The sequence below is a fragment of the Sander vitreus genome, chromosome 2 (genome assembly GCF_031162955.1).
Source record: "Sander vitreus isolate 19-12246 chromosome 2, sanVit1, whole genome shotgun sequence".
Classification (NCBI taxonomy): domain Eukaryota; kingdom Metazoa; phylum Chordata; class Actinopteri; order Perciformes; family Percidae; genus Sander; species Sander vitreus.
The window spans coordinates 23,050,928-23,075,381 of NC_135856.1; the positions used below are offsets into that span (position 1 = coordinate 23,050,928).

At 38.8% G+C, this 24,454-nt stretch overlaps 1 protein-coding gene across 4 annotated transcripts in view; it reads left to right on the forward strand.

Moving 5' to 3' along the window:
• npnta (nephronectin a) overlaps window positions 1-22,161 on the forward strand; it is a 60,085-nt gene extending 37,924 nt beyond the window's left edge. For all 4 annotated transcript variants that reach the window (XM_078261597.1, XM_078261615.1, XM_078261606.1 and 1 more), the window contains 7 exons: window positions 874-1,008; window positions 2,310-2,432; window positions 3,781-4,194; window positions 16,586-16,675; window positions 17,867-17,965; window positions 20,401-20,660; window positions 20,919-22,161. In XM_078261597.1, the coding sequence (XP_078117723.1) occupies window positions 874-1,008; window positions 2,310-2,432; window positions 3,781-4,194; window positions 16,586-16,675; window positions 17,867-17,965; window positions 20,401-20,660; window positions 20,919-21,029 (1,232 nt within the window). In that variant the 3' untranslated portion in view covers window positions 21,030-22,161. The remainder of the gene's footprint in view (window positions 1-873; window positions 1,009-2,309; window positions 2,433-3,780; window positions 4,195-16,585; window positions 16,676-17,866; window positions 17,966-20,400; window positions 20,661-20,918) is intronic.
• The last annotated feature ends 2,293 nt before the right edge of the window (window positions 22,162-24,454 follow it).

Genomic DNA, 24,454 nt, shown 5'->3' on the forward strand with positions numbered 1-24,454 from the left:
TGACACTTAAAGGTTTGCTGCTTTGAAAGAAAAGTCAGAACTGTCTTCAAAGCCATATGTAGCATTCATAATTATATATATATATATATATATATATATATATATATATATATATATATATATATATATATATATATTATAAATATTTGACACAGTGGCTGTATTTATGTGTGTATGTGTGTTTTATGTAAAACATGATAATTCACTGCTGCTCTGTCAGTAGCTAAATAATTCAACTGTTGGCCATTAAGCAGCTCCACTGGAGCAGTTTGGGATTAAGTGCCTTGCTGATGAGAACTGCAGCATTAGTTGTTAAGGGATAAGGGAGCTCTGCCCACTTACTTAACTTGCTTGTTTCCCCAGCTGGTCCAGGTGTCTCTGTGTTTTTTAGGGTTCTTTTAAACAACAGTCCCTGTGGCACTGCAGTGCCTCAGCTGCATTATGCAGAAAATAAATTAATGATTTTAAGGCAAATGTGTTGAGCCTCTCTGTGTCTAAATATTAATGCCCACATGCCTGCAAAGGTGATTAACAAAGACACTTAGAATAGGTCTTTAAATAATGAAACAAGGTATTGTGCATTGTATTCTGCTCACTGAACAGAATATATAATGTGGCTGTTCATAAATGAATACTAACCAGGGAAGGTGGAAAAGTCTCCTGGTACTGTATGACTAGAGATATTTGTTTAGTTTTGTATTAAATTTCCTTTTTTAATCTTGAAGTTTTTCACTGCATTGTGTTATTTTAAATGCATTATACGCTACATGTAACTCTAAAATGATTCTTAGTGAAAAACGATAAATACATTATGTTTTCATTTGAACATTTTCTTCTGTTTAATAACCTGTGTATTTGTTGCTCCTCTTGCAGATGTGGATGAGTGTGCCACAGGGATAGCAGTGTGTCCCAGGTTCAGGAAATGCATAAACACTTTTGGTAGCTACATCTGCAAGTGCCATGAAGGCTTTGACCTGCAATACATCAATGGGAAATACCAATGCATAGGTACTGTTACAAGGTCTCTGCAGTGAGGCTTTTACAGTTAAAACTTGCAAAGGTCATAGATGTGCTGAGATTTGCAAAACATGCCCATTACACTGAAACAGTTTTTGCTTGCTATAATCATTCCTCCTGTAACTTCAGAAGATACCCACTACCAACCAGTAACTAAGTACATTTACTCAATTATTGTACGTACAATTTTGACAGACTTGTGTACTGTACTTGAATCTTTTCATTTTTTTGCTACTTCATGCTTCCACTTGGCTACGGTTCAGAGGCAAATATTCCACTACATTTATCTGACATCTTAAGTTAATTTGCAGATTAAGATTTTACATACAAAACATATGATCAATTTATGAAATATGATGTATTATTATAGATGAATCTTCTTAGCAGTATATAAAGCTGTTCAAATTCATGCTTATTAATGCATCTGTAATAATAAAAATCCAATAACATGATACTGTGTATATATAATAATAAAACACAGTAAAAGAAACCATGTTTGCAGGATTAGTACTTTAACTTTTGATTCTTTAAGTAAATTTTGCTAATGATATTTCTAATAAAGTTAAAATTTCAATAGAATATTTTTTACACGGAGGCACTGCTATATTTATTTTCACCACTGGTGAAAACTACTTTTTTAAGAACTTAAACTTTACTGTATTTTGCATCTGCAATGTTATATAGTACAGTTAAACATACCACGGGTTAGGATGTTGAAAATGTATTCAAACTCTAAACGGATAAATAAACGTCAGTTGAAACTGTCTCATGAAGTAGGATTACTGATTCCATTCTTTAAGTACTCCATAGTTGTTGAAGTAGTAAATAAATAAAATGTGTAATAAAAGAGGAATTGAAACCACTTCAGAATACTTTTAGAAATCTCTGTCAACTCAACTAGTTTAAACAGTTTCATGTTATTAGACTTTGCCCCAGCATTGCACATGCTATCAAAAAATGTAATCAATATTCTATACAAAACCACATAGTTACCTTGAATCTTAGCGGCATCTGGAAAAAAGCAGTTCCTTCTAAAATGCAACAAAGACCTTGCAGCTTGGTCTTAGAGAAGACAACAACTCTGATGAGGATTTTTGCTCTGGCATTCATAGAGGGATCACTGCCATTCACTTACATGCTTTCACTAACAGTAGATATGATATAAACTCTGAGCCCTCCTTGAAGTGGATGTGAAGCAATTATCCTTTGTTATTCTGCTGTTATGTCTGATGTTTTGTTTTTTACACTTGCACCCAGTAGCTGAATGTTGTTATGTTTCCACTATCTTTCAGATGTGGATGAGTGCTCTTTAGGTCAGAGCCACTGCAGCAGCTTCACCACCTGCTACAACACGCCAGGCTCATACAAGTGCAAATGCAAAGACGGTTACAGGGGGATGGGCCACGACTGCAAACGTAAGAATTGAGAACAATACCCGTGGCTACAATGCTCACTTTTGCAAAGACGAATGGGGCCTCACATTTTTGTTTTCTTTGCCCATGTTTTTTAAAAAGCCAGGAAAGCAAGAAAGAGGGAGGAATAGCCAAGCACAGAGCCGGGACTGATATTCCTTTCTTTGTAATTGCTGTCAGTCATTACTTAAATCACCCTGCTGCCTTATCATATATATATATATATATATATATGAGCTGCTGTTAAAAAACTGCAGACACACAGACCAATGAAGTCTGTGTCAGCAAGCAAATTCATCATCAAATGTGAAATATTTCTTTTCTTGGTCTCAATTTGCTTGCTGACACACACTTCATTAGTCTGTGTGTCTGCAGTTTTTTTTTTACAGCAGCTCAGTGGACAAGAAGTCATTTATTCTCCACAGTTATTTAATCATCTAAAAGACTCAACTGGTGTAACAGTCTGTAGAGCAGAGAGGATGCCTCCTGGCATAGTGTGTTTCAAATATTTCACCCTGTCGCCTGCCCAAGGGGGTGTGAGCCACAAGTGCTCTGGGAGTCGAGTTGCAATATCCTATTTGTGTATCACATATCAAAGTCACCTGCAACCTGAGAAGGCAATAACTGAGGTCAAACCTCTTGCCTTTGTCCACTCTCATTCCTCACTCATGAAACCCTTATGAAGGCCCCCCACCACCACCACATCACACCAACCCCCCAGTCTCGGCTTCTGACGTGAAGAATGTGTGGAGGAACAAAGGAAAAGGAGGTGTAACTTTGATGACATCAGCAAAGCGAGGGTGATCTCCGGGGCACAACAGCCTGTTTGAGCGGAGAGATCATTTCACACACACAGAGCGTCTTTGGCCTGCTGCTGCGAGGCCTCTGGCTATGAACACCCAAAGAATTGCTAATCAGGACGAGCACATGGGCAGATGAAAAAGCCACTGTCGGCTTGATTTCACAAAAGCAGTAATTCACTGAACGTGGGGTGTCTTTATGGGTTAGTTAGTTTGGGAAGGCACCCTGTTCATCCCTCTTTATCTCTTTTGAGGAAAATATGTCCAGAATTGTCTTTATATAAAAAAACAAATGAATGTGAACTTGCAGCATGAGGATTTTATTGGCCTCGCTTGTGTGAGCTTTTGCTTCAGTGAGATTTGAGACACACAATTTGTTTTAGGATGCTAACATTTAGTTAATAGATATCAGGAGAAGTCTCAGTAGATGAAAGAAATCCCTCCTCTGCAAAAGTCAGACTAATCATTGCAGTTAGTCTGCAATTCTACGCCTCATTAACTCTTAAGTGCTCATATTTCAGTACTCCCTCTGCATTCTCTTATCATTTCAGCCATTCCTAAGGTGGTTATTGACCCCCCGAGACCAGGCAAACTGCCTCCAAATCATCACAACCGCATCCCTGACATGGATCAGAAGAGGACCACCACCACGATGCGCCCACCAGTGACACAAAAGAGAATCTTCCCCATTATCACCAAATCAACAACCACCACCACCACGACTATGAGAACGACCAAAGCACCTCAGCCTCCAACGAGAGTCACCCCGCCTCCACGCAAGCCAGCAGTTCCCACCAGGAAGCCCTTTATCCCAACCAGGAAGCCACCAGCACCTACTCGCAAGCCCTACATCCCACCAAGGCCAGTGGCTCCCACCAAACGCCCCCCCCCCACACCACCACCGGTCACACCTGTAGACAACACCATCGAGAAGGAGGTCACCAAACAGAGAGGGGATGTCCACAGTAAGAACAAGCTTTATATTGTATTCTTTTTTAGTTTTACATAGATGACATATTTTTTTAAATAATCACATATGAAATTATAGGGCTCTTTACAAATATTAATAATGTAAGCAAACCTTTAAACCTGTATTCATTTCATTCTTGGCAACATGGGGGGAGTACACAAAGCTATAAACGCAACATTGACATATTATCACCCCATAGTTGTTGTTATATTGAACCTGTTAGCAAACAGTTGCCTCTTTACACATGCAAAAGATATGGAGCACTATTATAATTTCTTTTGGAGTCTCTGGCCACCTGACAAAAACAAGTCGCATATGTACTCTCCTTTTAGCTTAGCTCTATATTTGGTGTCTACCAACTCCTAGGGGAAACAGTGGTTACTGTTAAATGTCCCACGATGTTCACAAGCTTCTACTGCTGTTTCGTACTGAGCAGGCAGTGGGTGTTTAGAGTTTTTTCACTGACAACAGCTGCAATGTCTGGAAATGACACTGATGAGAGCAGTGAGAGGGAACCAAAACAAGAACGTTGCAAGGTGTAGAACCAAAACAATAAGCTAACACACGCTGAGTCGACTACGAGCAACACCTTTCACAATACACATATAGAAGCACACGTTCATGCAAAATATTGATCAGCTTTGACAGCTCAGAAACACAAGAACTTGTTGCAATAGCAGGTTCTAATCTCTGTATTTTGATGTTTTAAGTGAGGTGAACCTTTTGTTTACTTTTGGGTGTGACATTAAAATGCACTTATTTCTCTAAGGATTCATCTTCATCAGCTTCCTGACAGGTTTCCTCTGATCAAATTAAAGCAAATTTGCATATTTCAATCCTAAAACATTATGACACATGTAACCATCTGGACCCCATTTCAGAAAGCTGGGGTCTGTTTCAGAAAGCAGGTTTAGTGAAAGCTCAGAGTTTGTTAAAGCTGCTTTCAGAAATACCCCTCCAGGGAATCAGAAGTGATGTTTACCCGACAGATGATGTGTTTTAGCATATTCATTTCAAACACATGAATACGTGCACACATGGTGCTGAGCAGTCAGCAGTCGGTGTAGAGAGTTTATTTTACTAAACATTTAGCAAGAAATTTGATTGTTTTTAACGTAAACTGGTGGAAATGGTTGAAATCAATGATCTATCGATATCAGATTCAATATAAGGCAATGAGAGATCTATGCATGAATGCTTTCAAGTAGCTGTCTCGCTGTGTATATATATATATATATATATATATATATATGAGCGCTGCTCAGAGCTCAGATATGTTCTAGAATGTCCATATTTTACGATGCTAAAATTACTGTTTATTTACATGAAGTCTGGTGGGTTTAGCGAACGCAATTTTGCGGACTTTTTATCTTTGAAAAAAGGATCTTACTCTAACAGAAAGATCAACCTCCTTAGAAATCCTTTCCATAATGTTGTCAGACACTTATATTATTATTATATTATAATATTAATCTGAGCCTGTCAGCGGCAAAACGAGCACTTTTATGAACGTAAATACAAGCTGGACAATTGACGTCCATTAACTTACATTGTAACTTAATTTCGCTGTTGCCGACTGCGATCCCGTTTAATACTGGACCAAAGGAAAATATTTCCTCAATAGTTTTAATTGTATCCGATACTCAATGAGCTGTTGCAGAAACAAGCCCAGCGTGAAGCAATAAAGCAAAAGTTGATAAATGTAGTGCAGTAAACATTACAACATTTTCCTCTGAGGTGTAGTGGAATACAAGTATGAAGTAGCAGCAGGGGCGATTGTAGGATCAGACCTTTAGGGGGGCTCAGCCCCTAATGAGAATGTTACACGGATACAGTGCACGCAAACGTGTTCTGCGCCATGAAATTACCAACTTCTTCACAACTGCACACCTGCTCTCCCTCTGACTCAGCCAAAGACGTGAGTCTGGCACAACCACCTCAACCAGAATCTAAGCTTTCCAATGATATTAGTGCCAGGTTTGCAAGAAAATTAACATTGAACTTACATGAAATGTTATCATATTTGCAATCTGCATAAATCTCTGCACACCATTACTCTCTGTGAAATATTTCACAAACTCTTCACTCAACACATGCATCGGTACAACAAGCGGTTCCCGGGTAATCTGGTTTTGAAATTGCAACAAAATTTCTACATGGTCTCCAGCTTTGGGACAAAATTATAATGTATTCTCATGAAACTTTTTATGTCAGCACAGACATTTTTGTAAATTGCTTAGCCAGTGTATCCCACCATAATGGTTATTATATTGCCAGATTCCAGACAATCCCACTTACAAATATGAATATATATTTATACTGGTATGCTTCCTAGTGACATTAATGCAAAAATATGAAGAAAAAACTATTCCACCTGTGTGTGCATGGTTAAAATTCTGATGTGCCCCAGTGCAGCTCTAGGTCTTGTGATGCCCCTGGGGCAGTGTCCCTGTTTTAAGTTTTACAAAGATAAAAACATTACCTTTTTTGGAGGTATTTATGCTTCTGAGCAGTAAATGTCCCCGGATTTTGTCTCAGAAATCTGGTCACCTTATTTTGAGTTTGATCGTCGTCCTTATTTATTTGAACCCGAGTATACAGACGAAGAACTAGCCTTACAAGAGTTGGAAAGAACGAGACAGACAGAGGAGAAACCCGCAGATGAACTTGATGCTCCAAACGCAAGCTAAAGCTAGCCTTCAGTAACTGGAGGACATAGCTACACCACCGCCGCTATTGGGATGATTATCACAAAAGCCTGGCTGAATACACTCACCAGACGGCAGCTAACGGCTAACGGTTATCAGCTAGCAGGGCAAGCTAGCTACCGGCAGGATCGATACAAGGACCAGGGTAGGTGAATTTAAACAATGTCTGAGTTGAAAACGCATCTTGTTGACACGTAAGGGCCCTGTTCATGTGGCACAGACATATTAATTGCATTTTGTCTGTTAAGAGGCACAAAGGCACTCTAAAACTTGCCCCGACCACTGCCGTTTTAGCTCAGGGGGCGCTTGTAGTACGTAGTTGCAGCTTCTCCGTGTTACCTGCACTGATTCTAGGAGGAGTTCGTTAAAGTACAACATGTGGAAATGGCCAAAATCACACTAATTTCAAACTTTGAAATCAAAATGGCGGACTTCCTGTTGGGTTTAGGGTATGGCTCCAATGACGTTTTTTGTACATCTTGACATGTGACATATGTTTACCAACTTTTGTGAGTCTACGTTAAACGCACTGCAGGGGCTCAATTTTGTTAACATTGTAGGGGGCGCTAGCGAGCCATTTTTGTGCGCCTATTCCTTCGCCGCTGTCAGCGCTCAGGCCCTAATGATTCAAGCTTTATGACATGGTGCATTATCCTGCTGGAAGTAGCCATCAGAGGATGGGTACATGGTGGTCATAAAAGGATGGACATGGTCAGAAACAATGCTCAGGTAGGCTGGCATTTAAACAATGCCCAATTGGTACTAAGGGGCCTAAAGTGTGCCAAGAAAACATTCCCCACACCAGTACACCACCACCACCAGCCTGCTCAGTGGTAACAAGGCATGACGGATCCATGTTCTCATTCTGTTTACGCCAAATTCTGACTCTACCATCTGAATGTCTCAACAGAAATCGAGACTCATCAGACCAGGCAACATTTTTACAGTCTTCAACTGTCCAATTTTGGTGAGCTCGTGCAAATTGTAGCCTCATTTTCCTATTTTTAGTGGAGATGAGTGGTACCCGGTGAGGTCTTCTGCTGGTGTAGCCCATCCGCCTCAATGTTGTTCATGTTGTGGCTTCACAAATGCTTTGCTGCATACCTCGGTTGTAACAAGTGATTATTTGAGTCAAAGTTGATCTTCTATCAGCTTGAATCACTCGGCCCATTCTCCTCTGATCTCTAGCATCAACAAGGCATTTTCGCCCAGAGGACTGCCGCATACAGGATGTTTTTCCTTTTTCAGACCATTCTCTGTAAACCCTAGAAATGGTTGTGCGTGAAAATCCCAGTAACTGAGCAGATTGTGAAATACTCAAATCAGCCTGTCTGGCACCAAAAACCATGCCAAGCTCAAAGTTGCTTAGATCACCTTTCGTTACCATTCTGATATTCAGTTTGGAGTTCAGGAGATTGTCTAGACCTGGACCACAACCCTAAATACATTGAAGCAGCTGCCATGTGATTGGTTGATTAGATAACTGCATTAACGAGAAATTTAACAGATGTTCCTAATAATCCTTTAGGTGAGTGTGCGTGTGTGTGTGTGTGTGTGTGTATATATATATATATATATATATATATATATATATATATTTATTGTCATAACCTGGCTCAAGGGCCATGACAAAAGAGGGAGTGAGGCATTGTAAATGATCAAAAGTGATTTATTTAACAAAAGAATAAACTAAACATATCTTTTGTAATGTGCAAAGTGTGTCTCTGTAACTTAAATAAACTCAAAACAAGATGTGGCAGGCAGGATGATCAGGCCATGGTTGATGTCTGGATTGCAGTGAAGAGAGACACATGTAGTCTGACCAGGTGGAGCTTTATCCCCACAAGCTCACAGCTCCCAGGTGCACCAGATCTGCAATCAACTCAAAGCAAAGATGGGTAACACCAGAGAGGTATCACTCCTACAGAGAGGCCCCACTAGATCACACAGGGGCCGTCACACTGTAATATAAGGGTGAATATAGCTTGATTGAGATCTATATATATATATATATATATAGATCTCAATCAAGCTATATTCACCCTTATATTACAGTATGATACACAGATTAATGAAAAAATAATGCCAATTTTTACAAGATTACAAGAAGAAATTATTTCCAATAATTGCAGTAGTAAGTGTTAAAGTAAGAATATTTTGCTCTCAAGGTAATTATCTTTTTGGCTTTAGTTAACAAACACAAACTGGTTCTCAGCCAGACTGTTTATCCACATGTCACACCACGCTCCCTGCCAAGCATGTATCTGTGACACCAATTACATTCAAAATGCATCATTAGGGCCCGAGCGCCGACGGCAGCGAAGGCCCTATTGAAACTGAAGGAAGTGTTATTACGGCAAGTGAATTGCCTTTTTGAGGGGCTTAACATATTCAAAAACTCTCCAAAATTGGCGGTCGCATCAATCCTGGTAAAAATGTACGTATTTTAAGGGATTCGGGAATAGGCGCACAAAAATGGCTAGCTAGCGCCCTCTACAAAGTTAAAAAAAATTGAGCCCCTGCAGTACGTTTAACGTAGACTAACAAAACTTGGTACGCATATGTATCATGTCAAGACGTACAAAAAGGCTCATTGGAGCCATACCCTAACCCAACAGGAAGTCTGCCATTTTGAATTGAAGGTTCGAAATTAGTGCAATTTTGGCCATTTCCACGTCATACTTTAACAAACTCCTCCTAGAGATTTCATCTGATCAACTTCAAATTTGGTCTGTGCCATCTTAAGACCTTAAAGATGAAAAGTTATTAAAAGAAAAACTTTTCGTCATAGGGCATGGCCATGGCGGGGCAGCCATTTTGTGCGTTTTGCCACCGAAACAGGAAGTGGGTGTAACTTGAGTGTACATTGTCCAACTAGCTCGAAACTTTTCAGGATTCATAAGACTCTAACTCTGACTCAAAGTCATAGCACCCCCTAGTGGCAACAGGAAGTAAGCCCAAAACTATACATGCTATACTTTAACGAACTCCTCCTAGAGATTTCATCCGATGGACTTTGTTCTTTTTTTTTTTTTTAATAACTGTGTTATTAATAACTTTTCGTCAAACAGTGTGGGCGTGGCGTGGCGGCCATTTTAAGTGTTTAGCAATGAACAAAGAAGTTGTTGTAACTTGAGTGTACGTTGTCGTATCTGCCCGAAATTTCTCACGATTGACAAGAGTCCAGGCCTTAGGACATATAGAGGCCAAAATTGACTTTTGGTCATAGCACCCCCCACTGGCAACAGGAAATGCGCCTTATATGACAAACATCATCCGATTTACATGAAACTTATGTGTGGTCTACATGTGATACTGAGCCGCCCCCTATACTTTAACCACGCCCACTTACTCAGACCACGCCCCCTTTCATAACATTTGAACTGTTTAAGGTAGACCCTTGTGTGAGGTATCATTGAACTCAGCAGAGAGTTCCTTATTCATTGGTGATGGTTTGGCCCGCCCCCCTATGCTTAAGCCACGCCCCTTTCCTAACTGGTGACCTGTTTAAGGTAGAGTCTTACGTGAGGTATCAATGAACTTAGCAGAGACTTCCTTTTTTATTGGTAAAGGTTAGCCCCAACCAAGGTTATAATCGTTAACAAAATTACAAATTACAAAAAAGATAACTAAACTAAAACTGTAATGTCTGTTTGCAAAACTAACTAAAATAAAATAAAATTATCGAGTAAATGTCCTTAGTTTTTGTCTTTGTCAATGTCTTTCACAGAGCAAATAACATTATATCTTTCAGAGTTGACATTTCTGACCATAGACCTGTTTTATTCAGTCTATGCCGTAGACATATATAGTTTCCGACTGGGAACCCAGAAATTCCCACATTCCACGTCAAATTGAACACAACATAGTCCATGCCCCTCGCCTGGCATCATAGCGGTACCGAAAGTCGGAAGAAAGTGGCAGAGTCCTATTTGATTATGACTGTGTCAGATAAAAGCAAGTGCCTCACAGTGGAAGGTGGTAAAATAAGTGGACAGTTTATTAAAGGGAAAAATCCCACGAATTTGAAAGTAGGCTACATTTGAGAAGCGCGCACAAGGAGGCTAACCTAGCTTACCTTGACAAGCAGTGGCAAGGAGAACGCAAAGCCCCCTTCCCCCGAAACAGAAGCTAATCCCGGGCCGGTATACGGCATGGATGTATGGGGCCAGGGCCAGGCAGCATGACAGAGACAACCGCACGACAGAGAACACTACAGGCGGGCTTTCACCGGCGACCCGATAGCTGCTGGTTAGTAAATACGCAGGAACACTAAAAGCGTGAGGAAGCGTGGGTTAATATGTGTAATGATACTGTGAGTCGATTGACTTCAAAAAGTTCGCCACTTTACTTGAACCAAAGTTAAAAACACCTGTTTATGTATGTCTTCTTCAGTCTGTTGGCTATTTAGGTTTTTTCCTGGCACACTTCCTAACACATTTTGCACTTACTGCTGCGTCTTGTGTAGACTGTTTACATATTTGTGCTCATCATCATATGTACATTTTATGTACTGGTGTTATTGTTGAATACATTGTGAATACATATTTCCAAAATTTGATGATGTTTTTGTTGAAATATTATTACACAATACTTTTTTCTGACCTTTTTGAATCTTGCCCCCGACAAATAACCCATATTACAAAAAATACTAAAACTAAAACTAATAAAAACTAAACAAAAACTAAGCATTTACAAAAAATTAAAACTAAACTAAACTAGCAAACTCGCTTTTAAAACTAATTAAAACTAAACTGAATTTGAAAACAAAAAGTCAAAACGAAATAAAAATAAAAACTAATGAAAAATGCAAAACTATAATAACCTTGGCCCCAACCCTTATACTTTGGCCACGCCCCCGTCACAGCTAATGAACTGTATGATGTAGAGTCTTGTGTGAGGTATCATTGAACTCAGCAGAGAGTTACCTTTTGATTGGAGACGATTTGCAGTGTCTGAGTGCCGCGCAAATGCACGGTCACAAGGAGCAGCGACCGCCAGTAACCCCGACACGCGCAGTGGCGCGAGGGCCCGTCCATCGCTGCTTGCAGCTTTAATTAGTCTTTGTTTTTGTTTGACGTTCGAAACCAAATAATAGATTTGAATTAGCTTTAACAAAGAAGGTAATCACTGCAGTCATCTGCTGATTTCTTCTCACAGTGTTAAATGCAAGCACCTTTTCATAACAGTGAATTGTTTCTTACTGTAATGACAGTCTCTGTTACAAGACTGAAGAATCACAGTCTACTTTTTTCTTTTTATTTGAACTAAGATGATTTGTCTGATTGTAAACACTTTTTACTACAACATTTAAAACGTTAAGGCTGGCCGTATTATATATGTTTGTGATTGTCAACAAACCCCATGAAAAGACCAAAAGAGCACTACATGCATATTCATCCACAGCATAAAATAGTTCCCTACAAATGCACTATTTACTCATTTTTGATTAACATTTGTAAAACAATAGCCAAAAATGACACTGCCCAGCTGCTTTGGGAAATTATTTGATTATTTAAAAGGAGGACCCAATTGCAGGAGATGCAGGTTGATGAAACAAAACGCGAGCTTTAACAAACAAAAGCTGAATCACTGGACACTGGAGAAGTAAACACTAGGAATGGAACAACAGCAGACAATCAGACATTGAAACAAGAGACACAGGAGGGTGGTAACGAGGACAGGTGACAAGAGGGCTAACGTGGAACCAAGGGGGTAAGCGAGCCTCCACAAAGCATACCTCCTATGGAGCCATTTTGATGCTATCAAGCCATCACCCGCCGTTAGCATTCCATTGACTGCCATTCATTTTGGCGTCACTTTGACAGCGAATAACTTTACATCTGAAGCGTTTAAAGACTCTATTTGTCCATTGTTTATTTCTAAAGAAACACGACAATGTATAAAAGGCTCCATTACCTTGTATCTCATGTTATGGCTCCGTAGCAGGCGTTTTTGTAAAAATAGGCTAACGATTGTGTCATAACCACGCGACCTTCTGACGCATAATAGACAAATTACCGTACAGTACAGGAGAAGCTTGCGTCGCTTTGTCCATTAATATTAATATAGTCTATGCGTGGAACAGGTGAAACACGTCAGGGTGGGGCAGACAGTCACAAAGGTGGGAAAGCACACAATGCAGGAAGTTAAACAACACATGAGAAGAACCTACAAAATAAAACAAGAAACTAAGCAAAACCCAGGATCATGCCACTGAGTGCCACAGACAGGATAGGGAAGTTGGAGAGTATTAAGAGATGGATGAACACACATTGTTGGTTTTGGGATTTGTTGGCAAAAACAAAACTACAGAATAATTCCAGCTTTAGCCTTTTAATTGCTTACTTTGCCCAAAATTAATTTTTTGTATCCACCAAGTTCTCACTATATTCAACAAACATTTTAACCAGGAACTAATCAAACGACAGGGTGTGTGCAGTTTCAGTACATTTGCACATTATTATGATATACAGCAATACACAAAAAGCAACAGAAGGTGAGACTTATTGGAATGTTTAGTCCAGATGCACCAACAGTATAAATTGCACTTAAAATTTGAATTGAACATAAATAGAAGTGTCACCTCATTTTTGCTGTCATGCTCACTTGTAGGCACAGCAAAAGTCGGTGTTTACCAAAATCAAAACTTTAAGCTCCTTTGACATAGAAATATCTGGTGAGATGCAACAGCAAAGTACATGATAAGAGGTGAGATACTGTGGTTCCGACTCACCTTGCCAGATGGCATCACATAATTAGAAAAAGGAAAGAGAAGAGAAGATTACATTAACACCTGTCTGCACTGCTTGAGGGAGACATCAATCTAATAGTTTGCATCACGGCAGAGCAGTTCTAGAAGTCAGAGCTTCTTGAAGATGGTTTGAATATGATGAGAGAGGGAGATGAGACACCGCTGAGTGATTATTGAAATAATTAGACGGAAATAGGAATCATTTGAATAAGAGCCTCATTGCATGAAGAACACCTCAGCTGTGCCGCAAGGTGTGTGCTAAAGTCAAAGCACGTTTGCTTCAGGCTGTACAAGCAACATTAGTTTCTCTATCGTATCGAGACTATATCTCCACCGTTGCATATTTCATATGTATGGGGATGATCCCCCTGAGTTCAGGTATGTGGATACTTCTTTAAGACACACCGGCTTGCCTGGCCACGCCCTATGCTATTTCCTATAAAGCACCTGGGCTGGCGTGGAATAACTGATAGTTTGATCAGAACTGTCTCCAAACGGCCTACAGCTGGAGAGATCCTCTTCACTCAGAGAACCAAGGTTACAACGTAACCGAGCGGTCTGTGTCCCGTGAATAACCTTGAACCTCCAACATTTTCTTATTTTCAGTTTGGAAGTAGTTAAAGGAATAGTTCAATATTTTAGAAAATATATAAATAAAATTTTCTGCTAGAAGATTAGATTAAAAGATTGATACCACTCCCATGTCTTAGAATTATATCTTCTCATCTAACTCTCAGCAATAAAGTGAACAAGCATATTTCCCAAAATGTAAATATATTGAAGGAGTACATGCTACTCTGTAGAATAAGAAAAGCCTCAAACATCTGAGGGTAATACAAATCTTTCTACATCCTCTTTATTGGGTTAAAAATACATTTACATTAAGTTTAAAACAACACTGCATGTTTTCCTAAGCTCCATAAAAAATGTTCAACATCATGTCAACAAAGGGAAGGTAAGTCACACTGCATCTGAAAAAAATATGAAAATGATAAAGTAGGCTGTGCTTGTCTCCAAACCTAAAAAAGTACAGGATTGGTTATTGCTGAACATTTTGACAGAACAAAGAAAATCTCCTTTGAGCAGTTTTTATTGACCTCCCAAATATTTGGATGAAATGAACCACAAAAGGTCGAGGTAAAATAACAAGGGTGGCCCGTGGAGCAACATTTAGTATGAGGTGTTTCAACATAGTTGTTCAACCAATACCTTTTTTGCTGGGTCACTTCCCTTAAAGGACAATTCTGGCACAAAATGAACATAGGGGTTAATAACATGTGCACCGAGTCGACCGTTCTCTGGGATGTTTTCATGCTAATCATAATAATGTGTCTGTAGCTTGAAACAAGCTACCGCAAACCGGTGATTAGCTTGTAACGCTAGTAGTCGGGGCAGAGGATAAATCGCTTTTTCCACACCACTAACAAGGCTCAAAATAGCACCACACTTCAACGGTAGCATAATGAGCGTCCCTACATATAAACTGAAGCATTGAGAACTTTGTAAGTGTACAGACAGTTTATTAAATGATAGACTATAAAGACGGTAGCGTTCATGTTTACATGCAGGCGCCATCTTGGAAAACAGTTATTACCAGTTGAACCACGAATGCCCTGCTTGAGCTATGTTACTGGTTACTGGTTGCACGGCGTTCATGGTTCGACTGGTCATGACTGTTTTCCCTCTAGTGGTATCTACCCAGTTATCACAGTCTATCCGGAGAATATAGGAGGTTGTAAAACACAGCTATTTTATACTTGTAGTCACAGAGTCACCGTTCAAATTACTGCTCCCTTAATTGGTGTATTTACTCTTTATATATCTGAGACTGGGGGGGCCTTGTTCCTTAAAAGCACAGACACACACAAACACAAACACACACAAACACAAACACACACAAACACACACACACACACACACACACACACACACACACAGAGACCTGGATGCCTGGGATTGCTGGAGAGCCTGGTGTGAGTGTGACCTCCCCGCTGTCAGATTCCTCCGACTGTCAGACTACATTGCAGTCTGCCAGGTGGTTGTGACCCATCATGGGGGTGGACGGGCCCTTTCATTGCTCAGGCTGACTGAAGAGGGCACATGTCGGGGAGTCTGGGAGACTGACAGTTCAAGTGCAGGTTACACCACATTCATGGCGTAGGAGCAAGAGTCTGCCTGGGATGCTGGGGATAGTTATATTAATAGATTATCTTATTAAATTCCACTGACTTATCTCATCTGCAAATGCAATACATACTACGATGATGATGTTTATTTGTATTTTACTTTTTTGACACTTTTCCTCATCAAGAAGGCATTCAAAAACAAGATCATTTTCATTCTAATGAAGCCAAAGACTCGTTCACTGCAACTGTAGAAGTAATGAAACAACTTTCTATGCTTCACTTGTCAGTTGACCTTTAATATGACAGTTTGGCTTATAGTATTTTGGTCAGTGTGACCCCATTGGAGAAGGAAAGAGGCTATTTCAGGACGGGCTGTGTGTGTGTGTGTGTGTGTGTGTGTGTGTGTGTGTGTGTGTCTGTGTGTGTGTGTGCGTGTGTACGTGCATGCGTGCGTGGGTGCGTGCGAGCTACAGCGCGCGCTGTAGCTCCAAGTTGTGTGGCACCAACATTCGCCCAGACGTTGCAGCAGATATACCATCAACCTTTTCCTCGTTATAATTCACATTTGACTTGTGGTGTTTCTGCAGGTTTCCTCAGGTATTCTGGTCTGGTGCTGTGTGGTTAAATGTGCTTAGCTCTGGATATGCAGACACTAAACCATGACATTGATTCGTCCATACGGAGTCCTTGTGGAGTAATATAGCAAAGCCACATAATAGCCACAAGCAGGGATGCCATTGAGTAAATATAATACCTTTGTTAATCCTTTATCTAAACCTTTCTCACCTCTCTTCTCAGTCCCTCGGAACCACGGCCATAACACTGTCCTTGGCGTCGACTTTGACATTGAGCTCGGCAACACGGCAGATGAAGCCAAGGACGACCCAGGTAAACACAACACAATTGACAGAGACAATCAGCATCAGCCCTGCTCGTAGCAGACTGCAGACCTCAAATGATGACGGACGAGCCCCATTTGCTACGGGCAAAACGAAACTGACAATCAACTCCTGCAATGGTTGCTGCTGATGCAAAAATATTGTAGTGACCAGATGTGTTTTGATAGGCCTTTGACCAGGAGGTGACACATGACATCTGGCCGTTTCTGTTTAAATAATGGCTTACAGCCCAGAACGTACTGCCAGACTTTTCCACTTTTCACATTATGTTTGCTTGACTAGTCAAATGATTAATTGATCATTTTTAAGTACATCAGTGCTCCGCTCATAATCGCCATAGTACTCAGTCTAGAGTTCCTACAGCAACAATAAAGACTATAGCTTTTGTGAAGAGACAGCAGTTTATCTGTCATATTTGCTCAATGTGATTTATTCATGTCAATGGTATGCAGATTAAATTGCCTAATGGTTTAGTTACGTGTTTATTTTGGTTCACGGTGCATCATTTGCAATGCATAGTCAAGTGAGAAGGCGTTTTCATTGGCTCAGAACATGAACTGAGAAGTGTTTTGCGGTAACCCTATTTCAGGGATAAAATGATGGATGTTATTCTTATCTTCAAACCAATTTGTACAGCAATGCATGGATGATACTGCAACTGTTTTGCCTGCATTCCCTTAATGTTGTTGTCTAGACATCATCGCTGAGAGATAAATCATCAGTCATTGAATACTATGACTCTCTGTTTTAGTGTATTTTATTATGGTGTAGGGTATACTATGCATACAATAGGCTATATGTGTATCACTCTCTCACACACACACACACACACACACACACACACACACACACACACACACACACACACACACACACACACTGATGACAGCAATTCCAGCAAGTTATACATATATTTTTGATTTTTTTAGATGAATGCATTTCTACTTGTGATTTATGCTGCTCCTCTTCCACTTGATTTGTCCTCTATGATTACAACATTACAACACATTTTTATTGTATCATTATGCTCTTCAGAAGGACCTTCAACAGTCCTCTTGCTCCTGGTAATGTTCGAGTCACACAGCAGGGCTCCCATGAAGCATTACAGAGAGCATGATGAAGCCTCTTTGCATGTGTGCGTCCTCCACTTCTCTGAAGAGGTGTGCTTTATTCTCTTCAGAGTCGGGCTATCTGAGCTGCTCCTTTGATGATGGTCTTTGCGGTTGGATCAGGGACAAAGACGGAGACCTTCACTGGGAGACAACGCCTGATCCATCAGGTAATTTAAGGGCTATTCCCTCTCCCACACTCTAATAAGGAAAAATGTTTATTTTATAGTCAGTAAATGGAAATGAGAATAGCTGCATTCATTTACTGACACGCATACAGTACGTATGCAAACACACACACAGAGTCAGACAATCTAATCAGCTCAATTTTGTTCTACTCAATTACAGGTCAAGATGAAAATTACTTGAGGGAAGTAGTTTGTCTTTTCTGGGGATTAGTGCTTTGCTCTACAAAGCAATGCAAATGAGAGGTGAATTACGCGACCCGTCAAAGATACCTGTGGCTCACATTAAATGGGAACACGACACTGTTTTTCTTGGGGTTCAGACGAGGAGAAAACGTGATCATTTATGTTGAGAGTACTCGTAGACGGGGTGTGAAGACTAAACAGTGCAGCGTACTGGCACTGTTTAAGCGACACTAACTATATCTGACTTCCTCTGCCAACTGGCAAAGTCTTGCAGTTACTAGTGTGTTTCCAGACGCTCAGACTGAGGCCTCATTTCAGCCAAGTTTGTGCTCACTCATTAGAGAAAATAAAGATTTCTGCCCAGCCCTTTGAGTTCCCTGGAAAATCATTTACAGTAAATCATAATCTAAGCCCCCACTAAGAGTAATTCCATTTAAAAGGCAACATTTCAGTTTTCAGTAGCATTGAATATATTCAATCAGAACATTTGAATAGATTCTTATTTATGGATATGTGTGTACACCTGTATATGTACACACTACATCTTCAGTGTGTTGTGAAGCATGTAACTATTTACTGATTTTCACTTCAAGTTCTTTTGATAGACAACCACTAATGGCTATTAGAAGATAGGCACAGATTTGGAGGGAGGCTCATAACATATGCAGAAAGCCTCTGTGGCCTACAGATACGTATTGCACCCCCTGTGGTTAACACCAGCCCTACACAGATCTGCTAGATAAGCAAAATGCATTAGCATTAATCAGCTATTACCCAGAAGCACCTTCACTTTTACATTTTTAAAACTATATAGCTCTATTATTACTAACTAATGCATGAATTAATAAACACAATTAATTTTCCACCGGCAACTGGCTGTACTTTACGGTGACGATAAGTGGGTCAAGTGTTTTTCAGTTGTCTAATTTTTCACAGTTTCTACATATTCTACACTTGACTGTCAAGGATGACAATTATATGTGCTGGGACAGACAGACAGACAGACAGACAGACAGACCTACATGTAAAAAGGGTCAATTCACCTAAAGTATAAAAAAACACATTTTCATAATTATACCCAGTGGTGGAATGTAACTAAGTACATTTACTCAAGCACTGTACTTGAGTACAAATTTAAAGTACTTGTACTTTACTTGAGTCTTTTCATGCCACTTTCTACTTCTACTCGACTACATTTCAGAGAGAAATATTACATTAATCTGACAGCTTTAGTTACTGGTTACTTTACAAATTAAGAGTGTTCCTCACAAAACACATCTAGTTTATAAAATACGATGTTTTATTATAAATTAATAAAAAACACAACATAACGGTTCAGCTGAAATGATAAGCCGATTAAACAGTTGACAGAACTGTTTTGATTGTTTCCAGTTTCTAAAATGTCAGGAGGATTTTTCTGCATTAAGTGCTTTTATTTTTAATACTTTAAGTACATTTTCCTGATGATACTAATATATTTTTACTTAAGTAACATTTTCAATGCAGGACTTTTACTTGTAACAGAGTATTTTTACATTGTGGTATTAGAATCTGAAACTTCTTCCACCACTGATTATACCTATAGTCGTAAAAATCCATTCTGCTTGTTTAGGTTTGGCTTTTGATTGTGCTGGCGCCCAAATAAAATGAGGTGAATGGATGAATTAATTTCCGTTGCTCAAAACATGAAACAACTGAAAGTTTGCAAAGCATTTGGAAAAACTCACCAGCAACTTGTCTTCCCAGAAACAATGTTCCACTGACTCAGGACAATCCACAGACAACAGTCAACTGTCAACAGTTTGCATGGGGACAGTCAGTAAACCAGGATATTGTTTCTGGAAAGCCAAGTTATTTTTTAATGCTACAATTAATTAGAAATGGTATAAATTCTGTTTAATCTAGTCTACTTCAAAACATTTAGTTTTAAATCAGTTAAGGTCAACTTTTAATTCAGTGTAAGTCAATTTAAACCAGTTTATAAAGTTTTACAGTCCATGAAGCATATTAATATACATAAAGCATGTACATTGTGTAATAAATAAAACAAGTCAGGTGCAACTGGCAAAGGTGCAACATTTTAATACAGAGTGGGACATTTTTCAGTATGCTTTCAAAGAGACAGTCCAGTGTTATCGATTTACAAGATTCAGTGTTGCTCTTTTTTTGACTAAAAATGTATATTGTGTGTATTTTCATTCATTGACTGTAATATCTGTCATTTGCCTCCCCAGGTGGACGGTACCTCACCATTCCCGAGGTAGGCAACAAGAGGACTGGGCGAGGGGCACGTCTGGTCCTCCCACTCACCCCCCCCTGGAACGACGGCAATCTGTGCCTTTCGTTCCGGCACAAGCTGGCAGGCCACCATGTGGGCATGCTGCAAGTGTTTGTGAAGAAGGGAAAGCAGTACAGTCCAGCAGTCTGGGGCCGGACAGGTGGAAATGGCTGGAGGCACACCCAAATCACATTATGGGGCACAGGCCTAGAAAGTGTAAGTATACAGTATATACATGTATTTCAAAATTCACTCATACAGTGAGCATTCTAAATTATTATTTCTACTGACATTATTGACAGTATATTAAATGTTTGTATTCCTATTTATAGAAAATAACTCAGGGCAGCATTCTGAATTTCAAAAGAGTTGATTTGTAAAATGTAAAATTGACATCCGCTTTGAGTAGAAATGCATGTCATGATTGTTCTTTAGTGGTAGTACCTCATTGTGCACATTGCTGCTCTTCACCAGGTGATCCTGAAGGGGGAGCGTGGGCGAGGCAGGAGCGGCGAGATGGCTGTGGACGACATCACCCTGAGGAAAGGCTCCTGCACAGAGGAGCACAATCTGAGGAGACTCTGACTGACAGAACAGAAAAAGGCAGAAAGAAAAAAAGAGGGAAAATCATCTCAAAGAGAACTGACTCTGTTGTGACATCCCCTCACTCTGCCTGCCCCCCTCCCTCCCTCCCCACCGCCCCTCCCAGCTATTCTGTGAACAATATCTGAAAAACTGTCTGAAGAACAGTGCATTTCTCTTTCTTGACTGACCATGAATAAAAAGACTGAATCGAAATGTCATGACCGGATCCCAGCAGCACACCCCTCGTCTTTTCAGCCTCCCTCTCACTCTATCATCTTGTTACTATGAAACCTGCATGTACCTACTTACATGGAAATGTCCCACACCTAACACAGCCCTGGCAGCCTTCCAGTCACACCGCTGAGAGGCCCATGTTTACTTCATTTCTTCCTGGAGAGAGGATTGTTTCCTCACTGCTTTTGCTTTGCTTTGATCCTTTAACCACAAGCCATTGCTTTTTATTTGCTTGATGTAAACACGTGGCCAGGGGTGCATTTTGTGACTGTTTTGATCAGCAAAATATCAGAGATGGAATACATTTCTTTAAAGGGTAACAAATTATATAAAAGACAAATTGTATTTGTCATCCAAATCTGATATAGACCCAAAGTATAAACTCAACTAGTAAGTCAGTTTCACCCTGCTTTTGTTGGTCTAATCTGAGTTTCTGGTATTGCAACTGTTTTATAGCATAGTTTGGACTGAAACAATGTAGCTTTTGTTGTTGTTACAGTAGTTCAAAGATCTGTTTGGTAGGTAGAAGAGTGTTTAAAAATGTACCATTTTTTCTACCCTGATCTTTAAAAAAAAAAAAAAGGTAGTAGTTTGAACACTTTATTGTTATTGTTTTTCAGATACTTGAAATTTGACACTTGCAAATCAACACTTACTTTCTATTAAACAGTATGTGCTTTGTTATATTAAGTGCAGTTTGTTACAAAGACGATACCAACATTTTTTTAGGCTTTCACAAATTGTATTATTGTAAATGTAGCTGTGTGTACATACTCTAAAGATCTACAATCCCATTTGTTGTGTGGTTTTTACGTTGTGTAAATTCATATATGGATATTAATTGGATTTCAAAATAGTTGGTATTTCAACTTTTAATTAAAGAACATGTATACAGATACTTTGTGTAGTGCAAGGCTGTGTTTAACATGCACAAAATATGTATGTGTTATGGTATAATGCTCTGTCTGTAACTTGCAAAGCACATAGTTGCATATCGTATGCTGTGATAATGAAGGGCATCAGCTGGAATTTTACGGTTTTCTGTATGCATGGGTGCATTCACCAAATTCAGATTTATCCAGACCAGTGTGTAAATAAAATACATTTAACACTGTATTTAAAAGAGAAGTAAAATGTATTTTTAAAGGTATCCTTTTGAGCTTTTGACTAGTGGCACTGTCAAGCTATGTTTTGATAAGCAGGTCCCCAAATTGTTTGTATTGTACTGTACGAGGCAAGGCATAGGGATATCAACAGCAGGTAATGCTATAAAAGATGACATTCCTCTTATTAAAGAGGAGGAGAAGGAGAGGACAGCCATTTGATGTTACAGTAACAATGCAGGTTTCATCATGTTAAAAACAACCTTAGTAAATACTTTCATACTCTTAAACCCATCATTAATGCCTTAAGTTGCACTGAATGTATTTGATGAAGATCAAACAAAATGGTGTTTGTGCAGATTTAAAACAAAAATTATATCTTTAGTACAATGATGGCCCAGAATCTCAAACTACTTTCCATATGATGTGCCTGGGTAAATTCACCAAATTGCAATATTTCTCTTGTTTATCTTAGTGAAATGACTTGATATGTATGATACCAGTTTCATAACAAAAACCAATTACTGCTGTATCCCATCAAGAGAGTTTCTACAACTTTCAACTCTAATCAGTTTCTTTACTCTTTACAGGTCATTTTTCTTTATATGGCAGAATTTAATATTACAATATCCAACGTTGGGATTTACAATTTCTTTTATGAAAGACGAATGATTTATTCTTTCTGCATTAGAGATTGACAAATCCTAAAAAGAAAATCAGTGCATGCATAACAGAAGGCTTTGTTAAATTCAATGTAAATTAAAAGATTAAACAATCAGGTCATCTGAATTAATTAGATTACTTTGTGGGAAATTGATTGTAAAAAAACAAAGCACATAAAGTTTTCTAAAAGAGAGAATGAAAATGTTCAGTGTGCAGATGACAGTGCAAACCACTTCTAGTCTGCAGACTCGTGCAAAGCAGAAGGACACATGCATTGATTTCATATTACATATTCCTCACATACATTTAAAGATATATTCTCTTTATTTAAACCATGGCCATGGAGTGTATGTGTTTGAAGGTTGCCAGGTATCTGTTAAATATAATAAAAGGCGGCGTTCTAGCACATTTCCAGTTGGTCATCATCAAAAACGGTCATAGCAAATAGCATGTTGAAAAAAGTGATAAAAAGTCATAGTATATTATGACAAAAAAGTGATGATATAGCATGTCAGAAATTAAGTCAGAAAAAAGTCACAGTATAGTATGTCGAATGAAGTGATAAAAAAGTCATAGTATAGTACGTTGAAAAAGTGATAAAAACGTCATAGTATAGTATGTCGGAAAAAAATCATGAAAAAGTCATAGTATAACATGTAAAAAATGGTCGTAGTAAATAGCATGTTGAAAAAAGTGATAAAAAGTCATGGTATAGATTGCCAGAAAAAAAGTCAGAAAAAAGTCATAGTATAGTATGTTGAATGAAGTGATAAAAAAGTCATAGTATAGTACGTTGAAAAAGTGATAAAAACGTCATAGTATAATATGTCGAAAAAAGTGATAAAAAGTCATAGTATAGTTTATTGAAAAAAGTGATAAAAAAGTCATAATTTAGCATGTAGAAAAAAGTGATGAAAAGTAATAGTACAGTATGTCAAAAAAGTGATAAAAAGTCATAGTATAGCATGTTGAAAAAAGTGATAAAAAGACATAGTATAGTGTGTCGAAAAAAGTAAGAAAAAAGTTACAGTAAAGCATGGCAAAAAAAGTCACAGTACAGTATGTTAAAAAAAGTGATAAAAAAAAGTAATTGATAGCATGTTGAAAAAAAGTCGGAAAAATGTCAGAAAAAAGTGATAAAAAAGTCATAGCATAGTATGTAGAAAAAGGTCATAGTATAGCATGTAGAAAAAAGTCATAAAAAAGTCATAGTATAATATGACGAAAAACTGATTAAAAAAAAGTGACTATACAATGTTGAAAAAAGTGACATATTTACTATGATGTTTATAATTTCATGACATACTATGCTCTAACATCATCGTAGTATAGTTTGTTGAAAAAAGTCATAGTATAGTATGACGAAAAAAGTGATAAAAAAGTAATGGTATAGTATGTTGAAAAGAGTCATAGTATAGCATATAG